This window comes from Mirounga angustirostris, unplaced genomic scaffold (genome assembly GCF_029215605.1).
Source record: "Mirounga angustirostris isolate CCGP_5_RB_7025 unplaced genomic scaffold, mMirAng1.0.hap1 SCAF_3, whole genome shotgun sequence".
Classification (NCBI taxonomy): Eukaryota; Metazoa; Chordata; class Mammalia; order Carnivora; family Phocidae; genus Mirounga; species Mirounga angustirostris.
In genome coordinates, this window is record NW_026991711.1 from 170686120 (window position 1) to 170706360 (window position 20241).

At 35.3% G+C, this 20241-nt stretch overlaps 1 protein-coding gene across 1 annotated transcript in view; it reads right to left on the minus strand.

Moving 5' to 3' along the window:
- Positions 1–20241, minus strand: part of LOC123838506 (receptor tyrosine-protein kinase erbB-4) — a 950771-nt gene that overhangs the window by 92347 nt on the left and 838183 nt on the right. Inside the window, exons 13-15 of the mRNA XM_064585840.1 lie at positions 14459–14591; positions 9206–9299; positions 3089–3243 (exon numbers count right to left, since the gene is read on the minus strand). Of these exons, the coding sequence (XP_064441910.1) occupies positions 3089–3243; positions 9206–9299; positions 14459–14591 (382 nt within the window). The remainder of the gene's footprint in view (positions 1–3088; positions 3244–9205; positions 9300–14458; positions 14592–20241) is intronic.

Below are 20241 nucleotides of genomic sequence, written 5' to 3' on the forward strand. Positions count from 1 at the left end.
TAAGATTTTATTTATTTGTTTGATTGGGAGAGAGCACAAGTAGGCAGGGTGGCAGGCAGAGGGAGAGGGAGAAGCAGGCTCTCCCCTGAGCAGGGAGCCCGATGTGGGGGTCAATCCCAGGACCCTGGGATCATGACCCAAGCCAAAGGCAGCCGCTTAACCAACCGAGCCACCCAGGTGCCCCATGAAGATCATTCCTAAGTTTTAAATGCTTGCTCATCATTAAAAAATGAATAAATAAATAAATGCTTGCTCATCATTTCAAAATATGGGGAAGGGTCTCCAATGGAAAGATATGAATTTTAAGAGTGAAAACTCACTGAACCATGACTCACTAGTGGTCAAGAGCTGTGTCTTACTCATTTCTGAACTTAGCTATCACTGTATCTGATGCACAGTAGGTGTTCAATATAACCAAGTTGAAGAATGAATGAAATGAGAAAAGGCTGCCAAAATAAAAGTCCTCTAGTCAAGGCAAGAAGAGACAATGTTAACCGACCTTCCACCCCCCCCCCCCCAACCACCACCTCTTTAGGGATATTGAGAATCTCCTGATAGGTACTAAATGGATAACCTATTTTAAAAGTATCCAAAGAACTTATTAGAGCCAATATATTTAATGTACTTTGAGAGTAATAAAAGTGCTTTTAAGATATTACACACATAATTTTATTTTCAGAAAATCATTCAACAGTATTCAAAGTAAGAACTTTCCTTCTAAAAAAAAATGTGTCTTGAAAGACTACTTCCATTAACTTGGTTCTTGAATTACCTAGCTGACATAATATCGACATATAAAAGAAAATCTGTTTTCCAAAGTTGAGTTGGCGTGGTGAGCTCACACTCACCCATAGGTCAATTAGTACGTGTTTAGGAATAAAAATAGTCATTCATCTCATTGTCTCCATTGTCCCTGTTCTCTTTCTAGGGAAAGATCCTATCTCTACGTGCAATTTGAAGAGAAGGGATTAACTGCACAGAGCACTTCATTGCTTCACTAAAGGATCTCACGGCACAGAGGTGCACAGCAGCAGTGTAGAGCTGGATTCAGGAATTTAGGAATTCTGGGGTTGGGACCACAAAACTTTCACGAAGTGAGTGAACCTGGACAATATGGAGGATATTAGGAAAAGGATGGCGGGAGGCTAAATGAAAACAAGTACAAAAATCCTTCAGGACTAAATCAGTCATCCCAGAATCCATTTACCTTGGAAGATGCCAGGGAATACAACATTCAAATTGTCTCACCATCATTCTGCAACAGTTGATTTAAAGACATTTTTCTATTTACTTGGAGTTCCTAAACAATCTGGTAGGATTTGTTCCCTTTATACCTTCATCCTCCCTTTTTAGCTGACATCTGGATTTTGTTGCTGTGGTAAACTGATCTCTTCATTGTCCCTACTTCTACTTCCCCTCACTATATATATTTTCTTTTATTACATAATCATGATTTAAAAGGGCTAAGAGGAAGACACACCAGCCACACACCCAGACTATGGCTCTGTGATCTCACTTTCATTTCCCTAATGGCTTCCTTGTAATTAGATTTGCGAAAATAGAAAAAGGTCTCATTTTGAATGGCAACAGCTGTTGACATCAACATTATATTGAATAATTTACTGGTTTAATTTTAGCTGCAAAACAATAAAACCCTCCTGTGGATGATTATTTCAGCAGGCAAAGTTTTCTCTTTCTGTTGCTGACTCTTCTGCTCCAGGGGTACCAGTTGTTTCTTCATGAAATATTCTTAACCCAAGTGTGCCAAAAACTTGCAAGGGGAGAAGTTCATTCCTTCTAGTTTCCTTGAAGCAAAGTGTCTATGCGACTATTTCAGTATCCTCCGTCTATGTGCTTATGTGTAACCCAACGAGTTGGCATTAGCTCTTCCAGGCTGCATTTGAATTTGAATGGCAGAATATTACTTTACCTTTTCAGGATCTGCCACTTCACAGAGTGACTTAAGCTGATTTCTTGACCTGCAGGAAATTGTGGCAGCATCTGCAAATTGATGTCCTCTTGGCAGAAAATGATGTTGCTTGCTTAACTTCTTCAATATCCCCTAGCAGCTAGCTCTTAATCTGGCAGAAAATCTCTTTATGGAATCTCATACTTTCCTGCCAGATATATACAGACAACAAGTATCTGTATTTGTATGTGGATGTGTACACATGTGTGTGGGCACTCATCAGGGAGAAGAGGATGTACAGACAGAAGGATAGAGTGTGTTAAATTGTTCTCAAGTCTGAAATTAGTCACGTTCTGGAGGAAAGAAAAAGAAAAGCCCTTACTAAAATAGATTTGCTCTCTTTTTTAAAATTAAGTGTTGGGATTTGTTAGATGAGTGACATTATTTCTTTCAGTTCAGTGCTTTTCTTCTTTCTGTAATATGTCTTTGTTTTTCAACTGTTATCAGTATCAAAGGTAATCTAATTATTATTCATTTTATAATGCATCCTTTTGAAACAATAGAAAACTATGTACCTACCCATCTTCAAGTTGTCCTATACTGGTCAAAGAAATTCTAAGTTATAGGTTAACCTGCCATAAAATTACTTTCACAAAATGCATTTGTGATTTTATTGATATACATATCACTAAATTCTCCCCCCCCACACTTTTTTTTTTTCCTGTCGTCACCATTTTGCTTATATTTTGTTGAAGGAGTAATTCAAGGCAGTATTTAGCCTTCAGCTGGTTGTAAGAACAAAGAAACATAAACAGAAAACTCCTGCTAAAGATTTATTAAGCACAAACCTCAAAAGTCTGATTACTATCTTGTCTTTTCTAAGGTATCTTCAATAACAAGTAAAATTTGGAAGAATTTCTACACTCCATACAAAGTATACCTGCCACCAGCTTCATAAAGGTGTCAATAGAATACTTTTAGGTAAATTTTTAACAGAAATATCTGAGAGGGTATACATTTGATTGCATAAACCGCTTTCTTAGAAAGTATTTCTCTTTAAGTCAACATGTTAATATAAAGATGAATACAGTTTTATATGACAATAATATATATTCAGTAGACTGTGTCAAGGGTAAAGATGCTTGTGTGATGGAGTCCTTGGCCAGCAAGGATGCTTACCCTTGGGTGCAGTTTGGATGGCATGGGTGGCACTCCCGATCCTGATCAGCATACTTGAAAATGAAACTGTTTGCCCCCTGTAAGCCGTCTGGACATTTTTCCACACAGTTCGGGCCATCCTTAAAATGGGAGCACTTTGTGCAGTTGTCAGGTCCCTGAAGTGTGAAAAACAAAACACAATGGAGAAAGAAAAGTGGATGCTCTTTCCTCTGGTACTGATGTGGTTTAGTTCCTAAGACTTCAGTGAGGGGCCAATCTTCCCCTAGAGAGCTGGAGAGCATTTTCAAAACTACAAACGGGAATGTCACTATTGCAGCTTTTCAATGTAAAAGTGAGATGTAAAATTTCCTTTGGTTGTCTATGATTATTTGGACAACGAATTTTAAAATTTACTGTGGTTGAATTATTAGGAATTAGTTTAGGAAAATAAAATTTAATTTCTAGATTACTCTCCATCTCAGATCAGCTTGTGATAACGTTAAAACTCATGTGTCTATTTATAGGGATTTTAGTAAATCACAGTTCAATACTGAGAGCACAATAAAGACACTCTGATGAACAAATATCAAAAGTCCACAATAATAAAGTAGGTGCATGTCAAAGAAAATTATATGGAGAAACTTATCCAATAATAAAAGTGATATAAATTTGAGCATAATAAATTTAAATAGAACTAACTCACTTTGCATATTTATGTTTATAATATACAATCACTTTCTAATATGCAGAATGTTAATAAGCAATAATAATATACAAATATGTTTAAATGTCATTTAAAAAGTAAAATTTAAAACTCATCTTAAACATAAAAGAATTTTACAAAAAAACTAATTTGGATTTGGTGCTGAAAATAGTAAGCATGCAAAAAAATGTTAAGTAGTCTACCACCAAATCAAAGAAAATTGAGAATATTTTGATTAAAATTGCTGTTTTCTTAAAAGGTGAACTATATTTATACATTTAGCTATTTTTTTAAGATTTTTATTTTATTTGACAGAGAGAGAGAGGGAGCACAAGCAGGCAGAGCGGCAGGCAGAGGGAGAGGGAGAAGCAGACTCCCCACTGAGCAGGGAGCCTGACACGGGGCTCGATCCCAGGACCCTGGGATCATGACCTGAGTAGAAGGCAGACGCTTAACCAACTGAGCCACCTAGGTTACCCTACATTTAGTTATTTTAAATAATGATATTACCTACTTAAAGTTGACTTTCGCTTCTCCCTTTTAAACATCATATTGTCTTCGGTTCCTCTTTTCTTTGACTACTTTCTGGAACTTCTTCCCCTGACCATTTCTCCCCCAAAGCTGTATGTCAATATTGTTCAACAATTATGACAGTTCACAGCTAAGATAAGTGAGGGATAGTAGGTACAGTGGGAGATAATTCATTTTATTAGGTTTATAATTATAAATTGTGAATTTGGGAGTCAGCAACAAGCAAACATTGGACAGAGCTATGTATTAGGCAGGGAGCATCCATTCACAAGAGTCTCTCTGTAATTGTTAATCCAAAAGCAGTCAGACATTGCAAGTTGGTGATACAAGACATCAGGAAATCAATAAAATATATATATTTTAAAATTTAAAGATTGAGGTGGCTAATGAAGAACAGTGGCGTAAAGAAGAAAAAGTAATAAGGAGGAGGTTTCAGGAAATTCTGGGACTGGTGAGGTTCAATCAAGCACCTGTCTATTTCACTATTTTGATGTGAGACTTAGAACTAAAAGAAAATTATCCTATGAAACCTAATCCCCATTCAACCTGAAGAGTTTGCTATTGGCAACTTCTTATGTCCTACCAAAAAAGAATACTTTACATGCTTCCAATTTTAACACCTGCTCATGGGTACTTAGGCATGTAATGTCATCTATTATACAAAATCATTTACTGTGCAAGTATGCTCAGTGGCATGACTTATTGTACAAGACAAGAGACATGCTGATGTCTTCTTGCAGAACATAAGAATAAAATCTAACTATGAGTAAATTAGGCAGTAATAGTTAAAATTAGAAATTAGGAATTATTTTTCTATAAAATTCTGATGTAAAATAGTATCGAGGTAAAATCAGAAGACACAGAATATTATGAAACTAAAATCAAAATCATATTTAATGTTTAAGTATACTTCAAAAAAATTTTTTGTATGTTTCCTTGTTTTTAAGCATCTCTTACTTATTTGATTGTATTATCATGATACAAAACCTAATGTTCTAAGCTGATATAACTAAAAAATGTCCTAACAAATCTCAAAAGAAATGAAATGTACTGATTCTCCAACTCATTTCCATAATAAAGAGATTTAAAGAAATATGTGTGTCTAATGCTTACTTTTCTATCATTATATTCCCAAAGCTTTTAAGAACCAAAGTTCAGTGAATGAACTGATAAATGTAATGATAAAAAACAGAGGTGAAAGCAATATTGTTCCTTATCTCTGATTTTAAGCTACCCTTGGACTCAATTGTGAACCCAGAAAGCTAAAGGATAAGCTAAATCTTGATAGAAATATTACATTTTTTTTCCTCAGTGACAATTGATGATTTTCTCTGGTAACTACTGTGAGTGACAATGCCACTATTCACCAGCATCCGGTTCTCTTCCACTTGTAGCCACATGGCAGACTGAAATTCTCCTCCCACCAGAAGTGAGGTATGTCTTGTTTTAGACAATGAAATTAAGTAGAAGCAATTTATGAGACTGCCAGGGCTAACCTCTCCAGCCTTCTCTTTCCCTGCTGCCATGATGCAGGGATCCTATGCAGATGTGGGGATGCCATAAGTGTAAAGCATCTCAGAACACTAGACCATCACAAGGAGGAGGGCTGATTTGCAATGCACTTTACATGAAAAAGATTTAAACATGTTCCTATAAGTTACTGTAATATGGGGGTTATTTGTTATGGCAGCATAACCTTTATTAACTTGACTTTAACAACTATTTCAGCTTTTATCATTCTCTTCCTCAATCTCTTCTTTTGTATGCTGCCTCTTTGGCTTATATTTTGATCTTCTAAAACTCTGTCTGATTTCCCTTACTTCTCTTTCTTCTCACATGCCCATCCTTATATTTCTTGAAGGAACACATAGGAGTAGAGAAAGTAAGGCAGAAAGGATAAAGTTGTAAAATAAAAATAAAATAAAATAAAATAAAATAAAATAAAATAAAATAAAACCACATACAGACATATAAGGATATAAAATCAGGGGCTTACTTTATTTCAAAGCTAGCCCTCTCAAGATTATCCTGGATTTATGTGACATTTAAATAGTATAATACCATCCCATTTTACATGTAGCTGTTATATTCCCAGAAAACATGTTATTCTTATTATTTCCAGAATTGTTGCCTATGGGGGTGGGGGATGGGGAAGTGAAATGAATAGAGTGTAAAATTTGGAGTCACTTCTATAGTTGAGTCCCAGCTCCACATTGCATAGATTGTTGACTTTTTAGTGTAACTTTCTAATTATTATAGGTTTAGTTTCTTTATATTTTAAATGGAAAAGTGATAGTATGCTTCAGATGTAACAGTGTTTGACAAATATACATGTGTATCAATTATTATTAGGGAAATATGGACAGCTTAGGAAAGTGTGATTCCAATAGAATAAATCATAAGACCAGGTGTGGGAACTCCAACCAGCTTTTTAAAAAAACTTTTTTTAAAGATTTTATTTATTTATTTGAGACAGAGTGAGAGAGAGAGCACAAGCGGGGTGAAGGGCGGAGGGAGAAGTAGACTCTCTGCCGAGCAGGGAGCCTGATGCAGAGCTTGATCCTGGGACTCCGGGATCATGACCTGAGCCGAAGGCAGATGCTTAACAAACTGAGCCACCCAGGTGCCCCTCCAACCAGCTTTATGACTTTTCCTCTGTCTCATCACAATGTCAGCCTCACAGAGAAGTTTCCAGGACTTCTTGGGTATCTCAAATGATAAATGCCTGTTATATGGCACACAAAAGCACTTCTATCTCTAATTGTGATAATCAATATGTGAACCCAGATATGGTCAAAAACCTAATATAAATTGTAAAAGCTGAAAGCAAGCAACCTCCTAGTGAAAGCAGTTTGGGCTACTGTTTGAGCTCGGTCCTGCCAGTTTCTCAGACACCATAACCTAAAATTGTATTCGTACCTGCTTAGTATTTCAAGGTTTACTGATCAAGTGATCAAATAGGTTTTCTTGATTTGTGTTCTGATCTTCCACAAATGAGTGATTCGAGTTTACTAAACCTTTCTTACTTTTGACTTACTGCCTTTCCTAATCTCTAGACATATTAATTGACAATGTTAACACTGGGTGGTAATTCTAAATAGATTGTTGGTCCAACAATGCTGTCATTAAAAAATCAAAATGTATTCATTAAAAACCTGTTTTTTCACTCTTTCTTAATTAGCAAATAATTTTGAAAATTAAAAAAAACATTAACAATTAGGGTTTTTAATGTATAATTTATAAACTGTCTCAATCTTTTGAGTAACAAAAGAATGAACAAACACACTGTGAAAATATACAAAGTAAAATAAATTAATAAATTATTTGCCAGCATCATTTATATCATAGGAGACAGAATGAGGAATGGAAAAAACACAGGACTGGTTTTGCAGTCTGCCTTGTTATCGTAATTGCACATTTTCAAAGTCTCAGTCTCTCTGAAAGATATATTGTTTTCTGTTCTTTGACTTTTGGTACCTAAATATGTTAGTGTTTAAAGACGTCTTGTATAGATAGCTTGACTTGTTTTAACACAACCCATTTCATAATTTTACTTCCCTGTGTTTCATGTCATTCCTTCCAGCATCCACATTTCTCATGCTGCATATTAGTTGTATTTTCCATTAATTCCTTAGTGGGGACAGAAAATAGCCAAATACGCCTTTTGCATACTTACTTGAAGATCATTTACATATTAAATTGTCTTTTAGACTTTGGTTCTTCAGGCCAAATCACACCACTCCTTTTTCTCAGAGGTCTGATTTTCCAAGCTTAATCATACTTGTGGTAGTCCTCTGAACTGTCCAGGTTTTCCACATCCTTCTTTAGATGAAGTTCCAGAACAGCTCATTGGGGCCTAATGGAAGTTTGGAGGCTCAATGATATTCTTTTTTCTAAGCTAATTACATGCTGAATAAACACTCTGGTAGAAAATTAGTACTATCTAAATTGCATATAAACTCTAATAGAGCAATGTTGAGCTCTTGGCTACACCCAAATGTTGGTCTCCAAATAATCTACTGAGAAATGACTCAATACACACAAAAAACTGGAAGTTTGTCTAAAGAAGGATGAATATGACACTTTGGAATGACAAAGTCATTATTGACCTCATTGGAAAAAGCCTGAATTATGGGAACCAAAGGGAGGACTAAAAAATAATTACCATTTTCTTTATAAGGCTAACTTCAAACATGTAAATGCCAATTTATCCATCAAGACTTTCCTGATCCCATAGCCCCTCTTCCATTCTCATAGCTCTGTTTTTCTCTCTGCCATAGTATTTATCACACTGTTTTAGATTTTAGTTTATAAGTGTTCGCCTCTCCCTTCTGTCTTTCACAATGTCCTTCACAATGCCATAATAAATAATTAGACAGAGATATGAATGTATTATAGTTTACCTCAAACACACCATGAAATTTTACTTTTGCATATCTTTGCATGTTTCTTTTTTTCTAGATTCTTCTTCAAAGCATAGCTCAAACATCACTTCTCTATGGACCCCCTTAATGCCCTACTTTCCATCCCAAAGACAGATTAATTTATCTCTCATTTGTGTTCCTATAACAATTGATACATATTTATATTTTATTACTTATTTTGTTCAATCTAATTACTTACATATTCTCTTTTCTTTTCAACACTGCAATTTTCAAGGGCATATCCATATCTACTTTTTAAATATATTATCTGGGATATAAATATTTAAAAAATCAGATTTGTAAATATTTCATCTCTACTACTAAACTGTAAGCCTCTTGAGGGAGGAATATCAAACATGATTCCCCCTAGCATGCTACAAACACCTGTTGAATGGATGGATAGTGATAAAGGAATGACATAACAAACATTCACACATGAGCCAAATAAGCCAACACAACCACAGATGCCTGCAAGCTTACCGGTCCATGGCAGGTGAGGATGCCGTCTTCCATCTTCTCACACTGGGGGTCACACTCCACACAGATGGAGCCATTCTCAAACTCTCGAAATTCACTGTGAAAACATCAGCTGCATGAGGTGATATAAGCAAACGAGCTGTCAACTTAACAAATGAAGCAACATCTGCTAAAAGTCCTATTGGCAGAGTAACTTCTAGAGTCTGTTTCTTTATGTGCCAGGAGCATTGGAATCATTTCGCTGTACATTATGGAATAAATTCTCTATTAGGAGAAGAGATAAACTGCAGCCAGATGGCTCTCCTTGCCCTCCATTGGGTTCAATGATAGACTCATTCAGGAAACCTCTCTCTTGTGAGAGATATTCTAGCAGTCTCAAAAAAAAAAAAAAAAAAGTATGACTCTTCTGATGACACAACAGAATCATTTTTATCTTTTTTTAAGTAAAGCTGTGCCTGTTTGTGTCTATATAAAATTTTACTCTTGGCTCTTTTTAAACTCTGAAAGAACTATTGTATTTTTCTTGTTGCTAAGTTACATGATATTTCTCATCCCTGTCCTTCAAATCCCAAGACTCTTCAATTTATTTTTGGTGAAACTTCAAAAAATGCTTTGATTTCTTTTCTTCTTTTAAAATAGCTGCCTTGGAGAATTAGAGAAAGTATCTTTTTATGGCAGATTTTATATTCTTAGATTATTGATCTAATATCACATCTTTTTCAACTTAAGACCTTTTTGAAGTAATTCTATATGGTATAAAATAAAAAATAGTTAAATGGTAACATTCTAAAACTTTCTAATTAAAATCTAGGATGATGGTTATCCCTTCCCACAACCTTACATTTGATTTGAATGTTAAATGTTATCAATAGTAAGTTTTCTAAACAATATCTACTGTAAAATTTTCATTTCAATAATTGGGTATCATTCATGTACAATATGTTTAAATACCCCATTCCCACTAATGTATGAGAGGATGAGGCACTGGGTAAAGACAATTTAGAATGCCAGTTGTAAGTCATTAACAAAACTTGACTAAATATTTACAGCTTCTGTATTATTTTGTGTCTGTATATCATGAGCTCTTTCAAACTAAAAGCACTGCAAATATGGCAATTATGGATTAGTTAGGTGATAAATTTAAATTTATTTTTCCCTAGAATGAAGTGTTCACTTATTTTCATAGTGAACTATCCCATTTGGTTACTATAAAGCCTTAATAAATGATAGAAATCCAAAAGGTGGGCTATTTTTCTGTTGGTTAAATTAAAACTACACATATTTTAAGGCAAGATAATTAAGCTTGGGTTTTCAAAATAAATAGCATAAATTGGTGGTTTAGTTAGGTATCAATGCACATATTTAGTTACATGGATTTTGCATTTTTAAAGTGAGGTGTTGGCTTGCTAGGGATTAATCTTCTTACAGATTTTCTTGAATTTAAAAACTCAATTACATAGAAACAGATTTTCTTTTGTATGTTTTATTAACATGAATTATATACAGTGCTTAACAGAGGAAATCTTCGAATAAAAAAGTCAAAATGACCTAGTATGGGGGAAAAGAGGACAGTAGGTTAATTGTGAAGAGAATCAAAAGTATCATCTGTATAATGAAATTATAAAACAGTTAACAGCAAAACCTGCAACCATCAGCAAATTCCTTTTTTATTTATTTATTTTTTTGAGTACAGTTTCTCGGGTTGCTAAAGGGTTATTTTACTGAATGAAGGTCATAATTTTTGTGGTACTAAAACATTGGTCATGCTTTTCTTTCTCTTCTTGAAAACCCCTTCCCCATACACAGAGTTGAAGAATAAAGTGAATATGTCATAAAAAGTCATGGAGATACAACCTAGCTGCCTTTTCCTCTATAGATAGACTTCTATTTGTATGGCTTTGGGCTCTCTTCCTTTTTGCCCTCAGAACTGATCCTTCTTTTAATTTTTATTACTTCTGCTCTTCATTGTCACTGTCTCCATCATTGCTTTCTCTTCCCCGTTTCCTATTGATTATACTATGACTTTGTCAGAGTTCCCCTTTCACTTGAATCTGACCTAACAAATCACTGTCTATTGAGCTGAGTTTTGCATACTGAGCTTTTTGTCACTTTTTTACTACTCTATATTTCTCACAGTCTTGCTGTGTGTGTTACCTTAGCCAATCCTGTGATCCAGAGCAAATGTTTCAGAGTCAAGTCCTTCCCAGATTTGGCGGGTTGTTCCCAACACCAACACTAATACTTCTAGGCCTTAAATCCCTTAACATCTCTAGACTTCATTTTGTAAATATCCTTTGTAAAAGGGAAAAACTGTGTTTCAATGAGAGGTTGTGATTATTAAATATAAATGCTTACAAAGAGCTTAGACTGGCACTCTTTCTGATGTTCCCATTTATTCTTAATGTTTCAAAAGTGTTTGACCATGTTGCCAAATAAGACAGTTTTAAGATTGTGTTGCAATGAGTTTTCTCTTTCATTCTCAATGCTTGTTCACTGTAGTTAAGAGTTGCTGAAATACAGTGGCTTCTATGACCTGGATTTGAATGCTAACATCCAGGAAATAACTGATTTTCTTTTCCCCTTCAAAAAGTTCTCTTTTGAGGATTTCTTCTCATATAAAAGTTATATAAATATATGTGACCTGATTTTGGTAAATGTCTTATTTGTATTTGTTTTCAACATTTTTAAGGTGACTGTTCTACCTAACCATCTAATCAGCTTAGATTTATAGACACAAAAAGAAAATAATAATCATCTTAGTAGTAAAAATTCTAACAAGACTTTATTATGCATTTTCTCATTTAATGACCATAATTATCCTATGAAATTGACACCATTATTATCCCCGTTTTCCATATAAGAAAACTAAGTTTAGAACAATTAGGTTATTTATCCAAGATTGAAAATGAGTAAGTGATGAAGTTAGGATTTGAATTCATTATTCCTCAAAGGCTGTTTTAACTTCCAGGCAATGTTGGAAGAAATTAGTCAGTACCACAAGATTGGAGATGGGAAAATCTATCATTGCATAGGCTAGAATTACATCAGACTTTTACAAGGTACTTTCATTTATTATCTTTCAAACCAACCCTTATATATGATTTCCCAGAGCCCTATTGCTATTGTAAAATACATTAAAAACTTTGTATTTCTTGAATACATTTGATTTAATGACTTGGAAAATGTTAAACTTTCCAAAAACAGTCTGGTAATCAGTGTTGTTTATTTAGGAAACATGTATTTCTCATGTATTATTTTGCAGATGTGAGAGAGGATGGTATATGCATCCACATATTTGTCCACTTCACATTTCTGACAAGGTTAAAAATACTAAGGAAAAATAATGGCATCTGGAAAAGTAGCAGGATGGAGACCAGATGCCCTGAGTTCTAGTGTTGGCTTGATTCTTCTACAGTGGAATGACACTGGCCAACACTTAATTCTACTAGTTTTCACTCTTTATAAGATATTGCTCTTAGAGAAGATGATTTCTAGAGTCCAGTCCCTCTTTAAAACTCCATTTGTATATATTCAATAAACTTATAACATTCACTAAATGGAATTAAAGGCTATTAGTTACATGTTATGGCATCAATGGCTTTACAACAAATAACCATATTTTGATCTGAAGTATTTTATATGTACAGAACATATCATTCATTTATAATAATGAGAATAAACATGACTACAATTTAATGAGAAAAGCAACACATAATTTGCTATCTATTATCAAATTTATGAGCTGATTGTACCTTACAAAACTATAAGCTGGAATTTTCCTGAAAAACAATTAAATTCTTATTTTAAACTGTTTCACACTTAAACTTCTAATTTTATTTTTTTTCTAAATTTCATGAAGGGAATTGGTTTTGGTCATCTTTCAAAAAAGAGACGTGTTAATATTATTATGATCCTTAGATTTCTAACTTCCTGATATAAAATGCAAAAGTACAATGTTATCTCAGATCATGAAAACAGTTGTTTAAAATGGGACAATTCTATAATCATATTGATGAAACTGGAATTCATGGTTTGATTTCAAAACAAGTATATTCACTATATATTAGTCACTTAGAGGTTATTTAAATAACAAAATATTGTATCATAAAAGACATGTAGAATTTTAAAACAATAAAGATTTGAACCTATAAAAAATAAAATGGGACAGTTCATGAGGTAAAAGAAGAAACGCAATAAAGAACTTCAAAACTACACTTTTACAGAACTGTTGAAAATCCTTTCAGTGAGAAATATAAGAAAATTTAACTCAGGAACAGTACTAAAAAATGTATTATCACACTAATGAAGGACAACTGTGATGCATGAAATGGTATGTTATGATAAACTGATTTTATGAGTATATGAAATGCCATGCAACAAGATATATACTAGGTTTTATTGCTGGCAATGTGATTATTATAGTACCAATAGGAATTTAAAATTCTTGATTTAAAATACTGCTTAGGTTATCTTTAGAAAGTGGCAGAACACTATCAAAAGCCCCTTCAACTAGAAACTACAAAGGCAATTTTTCTATAGGGCTAAGCAGTTGTCAGAGACATAGAAATGTGTATCGTTTGTTGCTAATACACAATCAAAAAGACACATAACTTGGATGGAAAAAAATTCAAAAGTTAGGCAGTAATTCTTTTTTTTGAAGATTTTATTTACTTGACAGAGATAGACATAGCGAGAGAGGGAACACAAGCAGGGGGAGCGGAAGAGGGAGAAGCAGGCTCTCTGCCAAGCAGGGAGCCCTATGCGGGGCTCGATCCCAGGACCCTGGGACCATGACCTGAGCCGAAGGCCGACGCTTAATGACTGAGCCACCCAGGCGCCCCAGTTATGCAGTAATTCTAGATGAAAATTAATAGGAAAGGATGTGAAAAAATATTATTGGGACATTTGAGAGGAAAGATTACTTGTAACAATCTCCTTCATCATGAAAGTAAGAATATATTTTTCAATTTTGCTTCAGTATAAACGGCTACAGTTTATTAAGAATGATCTATTTCAGTATGGTTTTTTGTTTGTGTAATAGTCAACATATATTTGGACTTATTTCCAATAAAATTCTTTCCCCTTAAAACAATTCTTCTATGCGTTGTTGTCTCCTTCACGCAACAAGGGCTTCCCTTAAAAACCCTGGCCGGCACACACATTCTGCAATTTTACCATTTTCTTATCATTTAAAAATCTGAAGCAATCAGCGCCTCGAAGCTTATGAGGTAAAGGTGATGTTGTAAGATGCCTTACCCATCATAGAGGTTGCACGACTCGATGCAGCTCCTTCCTCTGCTGAAGCGACGGCAGGACAAGCACTGTTCGGGGCCCGGTCCCCAACAGCCATTGCTTGAACACAGGTGGTTGCACACCATTCCTTCAGCAGCTGGAAGAGAAAACACAAATACAAGAGTGAAATGAAAAAAGAAGGATGTGTTAAAACTTAACCATTAAAAAACAAACACTTAACCATTTTAATGGGAATCTTCCCAAGTGATGCTATTTCTTTTTTTTTTTTTAAGATTTTATTTATTCATTTGAGACAGAGATACAGAGAGAGAGAGAGAGTGCATGAGCAGTGGGAGAGGCAGAGGGAGAGGGAGAAGCAGACTCCCGGCTGAGCCAGGAGCCCGATGTGGGGCTCGATCCCAGGACCCCGGGATCAGACCTGAGCCGAAGGCAGACGCCTAACCATCTGAGCCACCCAGGCACCCGATGCTATTTCTGAAGAAGTTGGTTTGAAGGGGGTTTGTGGCAGATAACTTTGTCTGCCTGCACAGTCATGGTGGTCCACACTACCGTCAACTGCTTCCCTATTGCAGAGCCCCATTGCTGCGTGTGTAGAACCACCAAGGTTTTCATAAGAATGAACAGATGTCAATTGTCTACATCAAAATTCTAGGGAGGAAGGGTGATAAAAAATTAACTTTTCCACTAAGGCAAGGAGCAAACCATGCCTTTCTCAATCCAACTCTTTGCTCCACTAAGCCACCAAAAATTCTAACTTCAAATCCATATGAGAGCTTCACGAAGAAAGAGAACAAATAATACTTGTCTTAAAACAAAACAAAACAGGGGCGCCTGGGTGGCTCAGTTGGTTGAGCGACTGCCTTCGGCTCAGGTCATGATCCCGGAGTCCCGCATCGGGCTCCCTGCTCAGCAGGGAGTCTGCTTCTCCCTCTGACCCTAACCCCTCTCATGTACTTTCTTGCTCTCTCAAATAAATAAATAAATCTTTAACAAAACAAAACAAAACAAAACAAAATTTAGAAAGAGGGAAAAAAAAGAATATCTGGAAGGTAAGGCGGGGGGAGAGAAATGGAAATAAAATACAAGTTTTTTACAGGCTTCTGCTTGCCTTGATAGTCAAATGGACACATATAAATTGGCAAATATATAAAACAAATTGTAGTGGTCACTGATGAGGAGGTATAGAGATGAAAGTAATAACAATGATCTTTAGCCTTGTCTCTATATAATCTGTTGATGAGAGGGTTGCCAAAGAGTTTTGGGACTGTTTTAAAATTGCCACTTAAGTTCACCATCTCTGTTTCCCTTTATATTGAGTAACAGTTATTCAGAATATTATTATTTATATGGAATAACATGATTTTAGTAAAAGGATACTAGATGTTGAATAAGAAGGGCCTATGAAGACTTCAAATGTTATTCTGAGTATCTGAAAAGTGATTTGAGTCATCTGAAACACAACCGTATATGGTTTTCATAAAATATTGAGAATTTCTAAGAAGATTAAAAAAAAAACATCAGAAACATCTTCATCTTCCCATTAGTTACCAAGTTTAATTATTATGGGATGTAAGTTGTCGTGACAAGAGCATTTGTGTGATGGGTTGGTACGGCATTGAATATATGAGTGTAATATAAGCAGGGGACATATCTGTGAAAGTTACCTTCTCTAACATAGGCTTGAGAAAGGAATTGCCACATTCATGATGCTGACTAGTTTTAAAATAGTGAAACAAAATCATCCAATTCATATATTCTTCCTCTTATATCCTGCAGCCTTAAGGAGGCCCCTATGTTAAACTGTGGAAAATTTTTTCTCAAGGCAGAGTTAGACCTACTAACCAGTCTTTTTACTTGGTAACTGCTTAATTGAATAATCTCTTCCAACATAGTTTAAGAGAGAAACTATGTGTGTGTGTGTGTGTGTGTGTGTGTGTGTGTGTTTAGCAGTTTTATTGAGGTATACATGATATATAATATATTGCTCATACGTAAAGTGTACAATTAGATGTTTTGACATATGCATGCAATCATGAGCCATATACACAATTAGAGTAATGAATGTATCCATTAATTCCAAAAGAGTTTTTTTTTTTTTAAGATTTTATTTATTTATTTGACAGAGAGATACACAGCGAGAGAGGGAACACAAGCAGGGGGAGTGAGAGAGGGAGAAGCAGGCTTCCCGCCGAGCAGGGAGCCCGATGTGGGACTCGATCCCAGGAACCTGGGATCATGACCTGAGCCGAAGGCAGACGCTTAACGACTGAGCCACCCAGGCGCCCCAATTCCAAAAGAGTTCTTATGATCTTATGTAATCCCTTCCTCCTGCCCCATCCCTCTCAACCATTGATATGCTTCTACTCAATATACATTACTTTGCACTTCTTAAAATTTTATATAAATAGAAACATACAGTATGTACTCTATATAAAACATACAGTATGTATACTCTCTTTATATAGTTTGTTTCACTCTGAACAATTATTTTGAGATGTATCTGTGTTGCTGTATGTATCAATATTCATTCTTTTTTTTTTTTTTAGGATTTTACTTATTTATTTGACAGAGAGAGACAGCCAGAGAAGGAACACAAGCAAGGGGAGTGTGAGAGGGAGAAGCAGGCTTCCTGTGGAGCAGGGATCCCGATGCAGGGCTCGATCCCAGGACCCTGGAATCATGACCTGAGCCAAAGGCAGATGCTTAATGGCTGAGTCATCCAGGCACCCCAATATTCATTCATTTTTATTACTAAATATATTCCATTGTATGGATATACAACATTTTTTAAACCATTCACCTATTGCTACACATTTAGACTGTTTTCCATTTTGTGCTATTAAAATTAAGCTACTATAGGGGCACCCGGGTTTCTCAGTCAGTTAAGTGTTGGACTATTGATTTCAGCTCAGGTCATGATCTCAGAGAGCCCCGCATCAGGCTTTGTGCTGAGTGTAGAGCCTGTTTAAGATTCTCTCACTTCCTATGCCCCTCCCCACCCTGCTCCCACACACTCTAGATAGAAAGAAAGAAAGAAAGAAAGAAAGAAAGAAAGAAAGAAAGAAAGAAAGAAAGAAAGAAAGAAAGAAAGAAAGAAAGAAGAAAGAAAGAAAGAAGAAAGAAAGAAGAAAGAAAGAAAGAAGAAAGAAAGAGAGAAAGAAAGAGAGAAAGAAGAAAGAAAAAGAAAGAAAGAAGAAAAAGAAAGAAGAAAAAGAAAGAAGAAAAAGAAAGAAAGAAAGAAAGAAAGAAAGAAAGAAAGAAAGAAAGAAAGAAAGAAAGGAAGGAAGGAAGGAAGGAAGGAAGGAAGAAAGAAAATTAATCTACTATAAACACCCATGCACAAGTCTTTGAATAGGCATATGTTTTTATTTCCTTTCAGTAAACACCTAGATATAGTAGGTATAGGATTAACTTTTCAAGAAATGGTCAAATTGTTTCCCAAAGTAGTTGTACCAGTTTACATTCCTAATAGCAATGAAATCAACTCAAGAATTAAGGTTCCCCCACATTTTTGCCAATACTTGATATGATCAGTCAGTTTAATTTTATCCTTCCTAATAGGTATATAGTGATATCTCATTGTAGTTTTGATTTACATTTCCAAAATGGTACTGTATGGTTCTGTATTAGTCAAGGCTCTCCAGGGAAACAAAATAAACAGGATACATATGATTTCTTATACGGAACTGGATCACATAGTTGTAAAGGCTGAAAAGTCCCACCATTTGCCCTCTGCAAGCACAAGACCCAGGAAAGCATATTTCAGTCTCAGTCTACGCGAATAGCATAGAAAGATCTATTCATTTTTTTTGCATATAGATATCCAATATTTCCAGCACCATTTGTTAAAAACACTATCTTTGTCTTGCCTTTGGAGGCATGTCTAGCAAGAAGTTGCTGCGGCTAAGGCAAAGAGGTTGCTTCCTGTGTTCTCCTCCAGGATTTTGATGTATTCCTATCTCACATTTAGGTCTTTCATCCATTTTGAGTTTATTTTTCTGTATGGTGTAGGAAAGTGGTAAAACTTCATTCTTCTGCATGTGGCTGTCCAATTTTCCCAACACCATTCGTTGAAGAGATTGTCTTTTTTCCATTGGATATTCTTTTCTCCTTTGTTGAAGTTTACTTGACCAGAGTTGAGGGTCCATTTCTGGGTTCTTTATTCTGTTCTATTGATCTATGTGTCTGTTTCTGTGTCAGTACCATACTGACTTGATGATGATTATAGCTTTGTAGTACAGCTTAAAGTCTGAAATTGCGATGCCTCCAGCTTTGGTTTTCTTTTTCAACATTCCTTTGGCTATTCTGGGTCTTTTCTGGTTCCATTCAAAGGGGGGATTGTTTGTCCAGCTCTGTGAAAATTTTTTGATAGGAATTGCATTGAATGTGTAGATTGCTTTGGGTAGCACAGACATTTTAACAATATTTCTTCTTCCAATCCATGAGTATGGAACGTTTTTTCTATTTCTTTGAGTCTTCCTCAATTTTTTTCATGAGTGTTCTATAGTTTTCGGAGTACACATCCTTTACCTCTTTAGTTAGGTTTATTCCTACATATCTTATGATTGGGGTGCAATTGTAAATAGGATTGATTCTTTGATTTCTCTTTTTTTTCTGCCTCATTGTTAGTGTATAGAAATGCAACTGACTTCTGTGCATTGATTTTATATCCTGTGACTTTGCTGAATTCCTGTATCAGTTCTAACAATTTTTTGCTGGAATCTTTTGGGTTTTCTACATAGAGTATCACATTGTCTGAGAAGAGTGAAAGTTTGTCTTCTTTGCTGATTTGGATGCCTTTCTTTTTATCATCTGATTGCTGAGGCTAGGACTTCCAGTACTATGTTGAACAACAGTGGTGAGAATGAACATCCCTGTCATGTTCCTGACTTTAGGGGAAAAGCTCTCAGTTTTTCCCCAATGAGGATGTTCTTTTTCTAGCTCCTTTAGGTGTAAGGTTAGGTTGTGATTTGAGACTTATTTCTTGAGGAAGGCCTGTATTGCAATATATTTCCCTCTTAGGATCATCTTTGCTACATCCCAAAGGTTCTGAACTGTCATGTTTTCATTTTCATTTGCTTCCATGTATTTTTTCTAATTCTAGTTCTCTTACTATTTCTACCACATCTGCAGTTCCTTCCTCCACTGAAGTCTTGAACCCTTTAAAATCATCCATTTGAGTTGGAATCAACTTCTTCCAAACTCCTTTAATCTTGATACTTTGACCTTTTCCCAGTAATCACAAATGTTCTTAGTGGCATCTAGGATGGTGAACCCTTTCCAGAAGGTCTTCAATATATTTTGCCTAGATCCATCAGAGGAATCACCGTCTATGGCAACTATAGCCTTATGAAATAAATGTATTTCTTAAATAACAAGACTTAAGGATCAAAATGAGCTTTTTGATCTGTGGGCTGCAGAATGGATGTTGTATTAGAAAGCATAAAAACAACAATAATCTCATATACCTCCATCAGAACTCTTGGGTGACCAGGTGAATTATCAATGAGCAGTAATATTTTCAAAGGGATCTTTATTTCTGAGTAGGAGGTCTCAACAGTGGGCTTAAAATAGTCAGTAAACCATGTTGTAAACAGATGTTCTGTCATCCAGGCTTTTTTGTTCCATTTAGAGGGCACAGAGTAGATTTAGCATAATTCTCATGGGTCCTTTGGTTTTCAGAATGATCAATGAGCACTAGCTTCAACTTAAGTCACTAGCTGTGTTAGCCCCTAACAAAAGTCAGGCTGTCCTTTGAAATTTTGAAGTTAGTCATTGATTTCTCC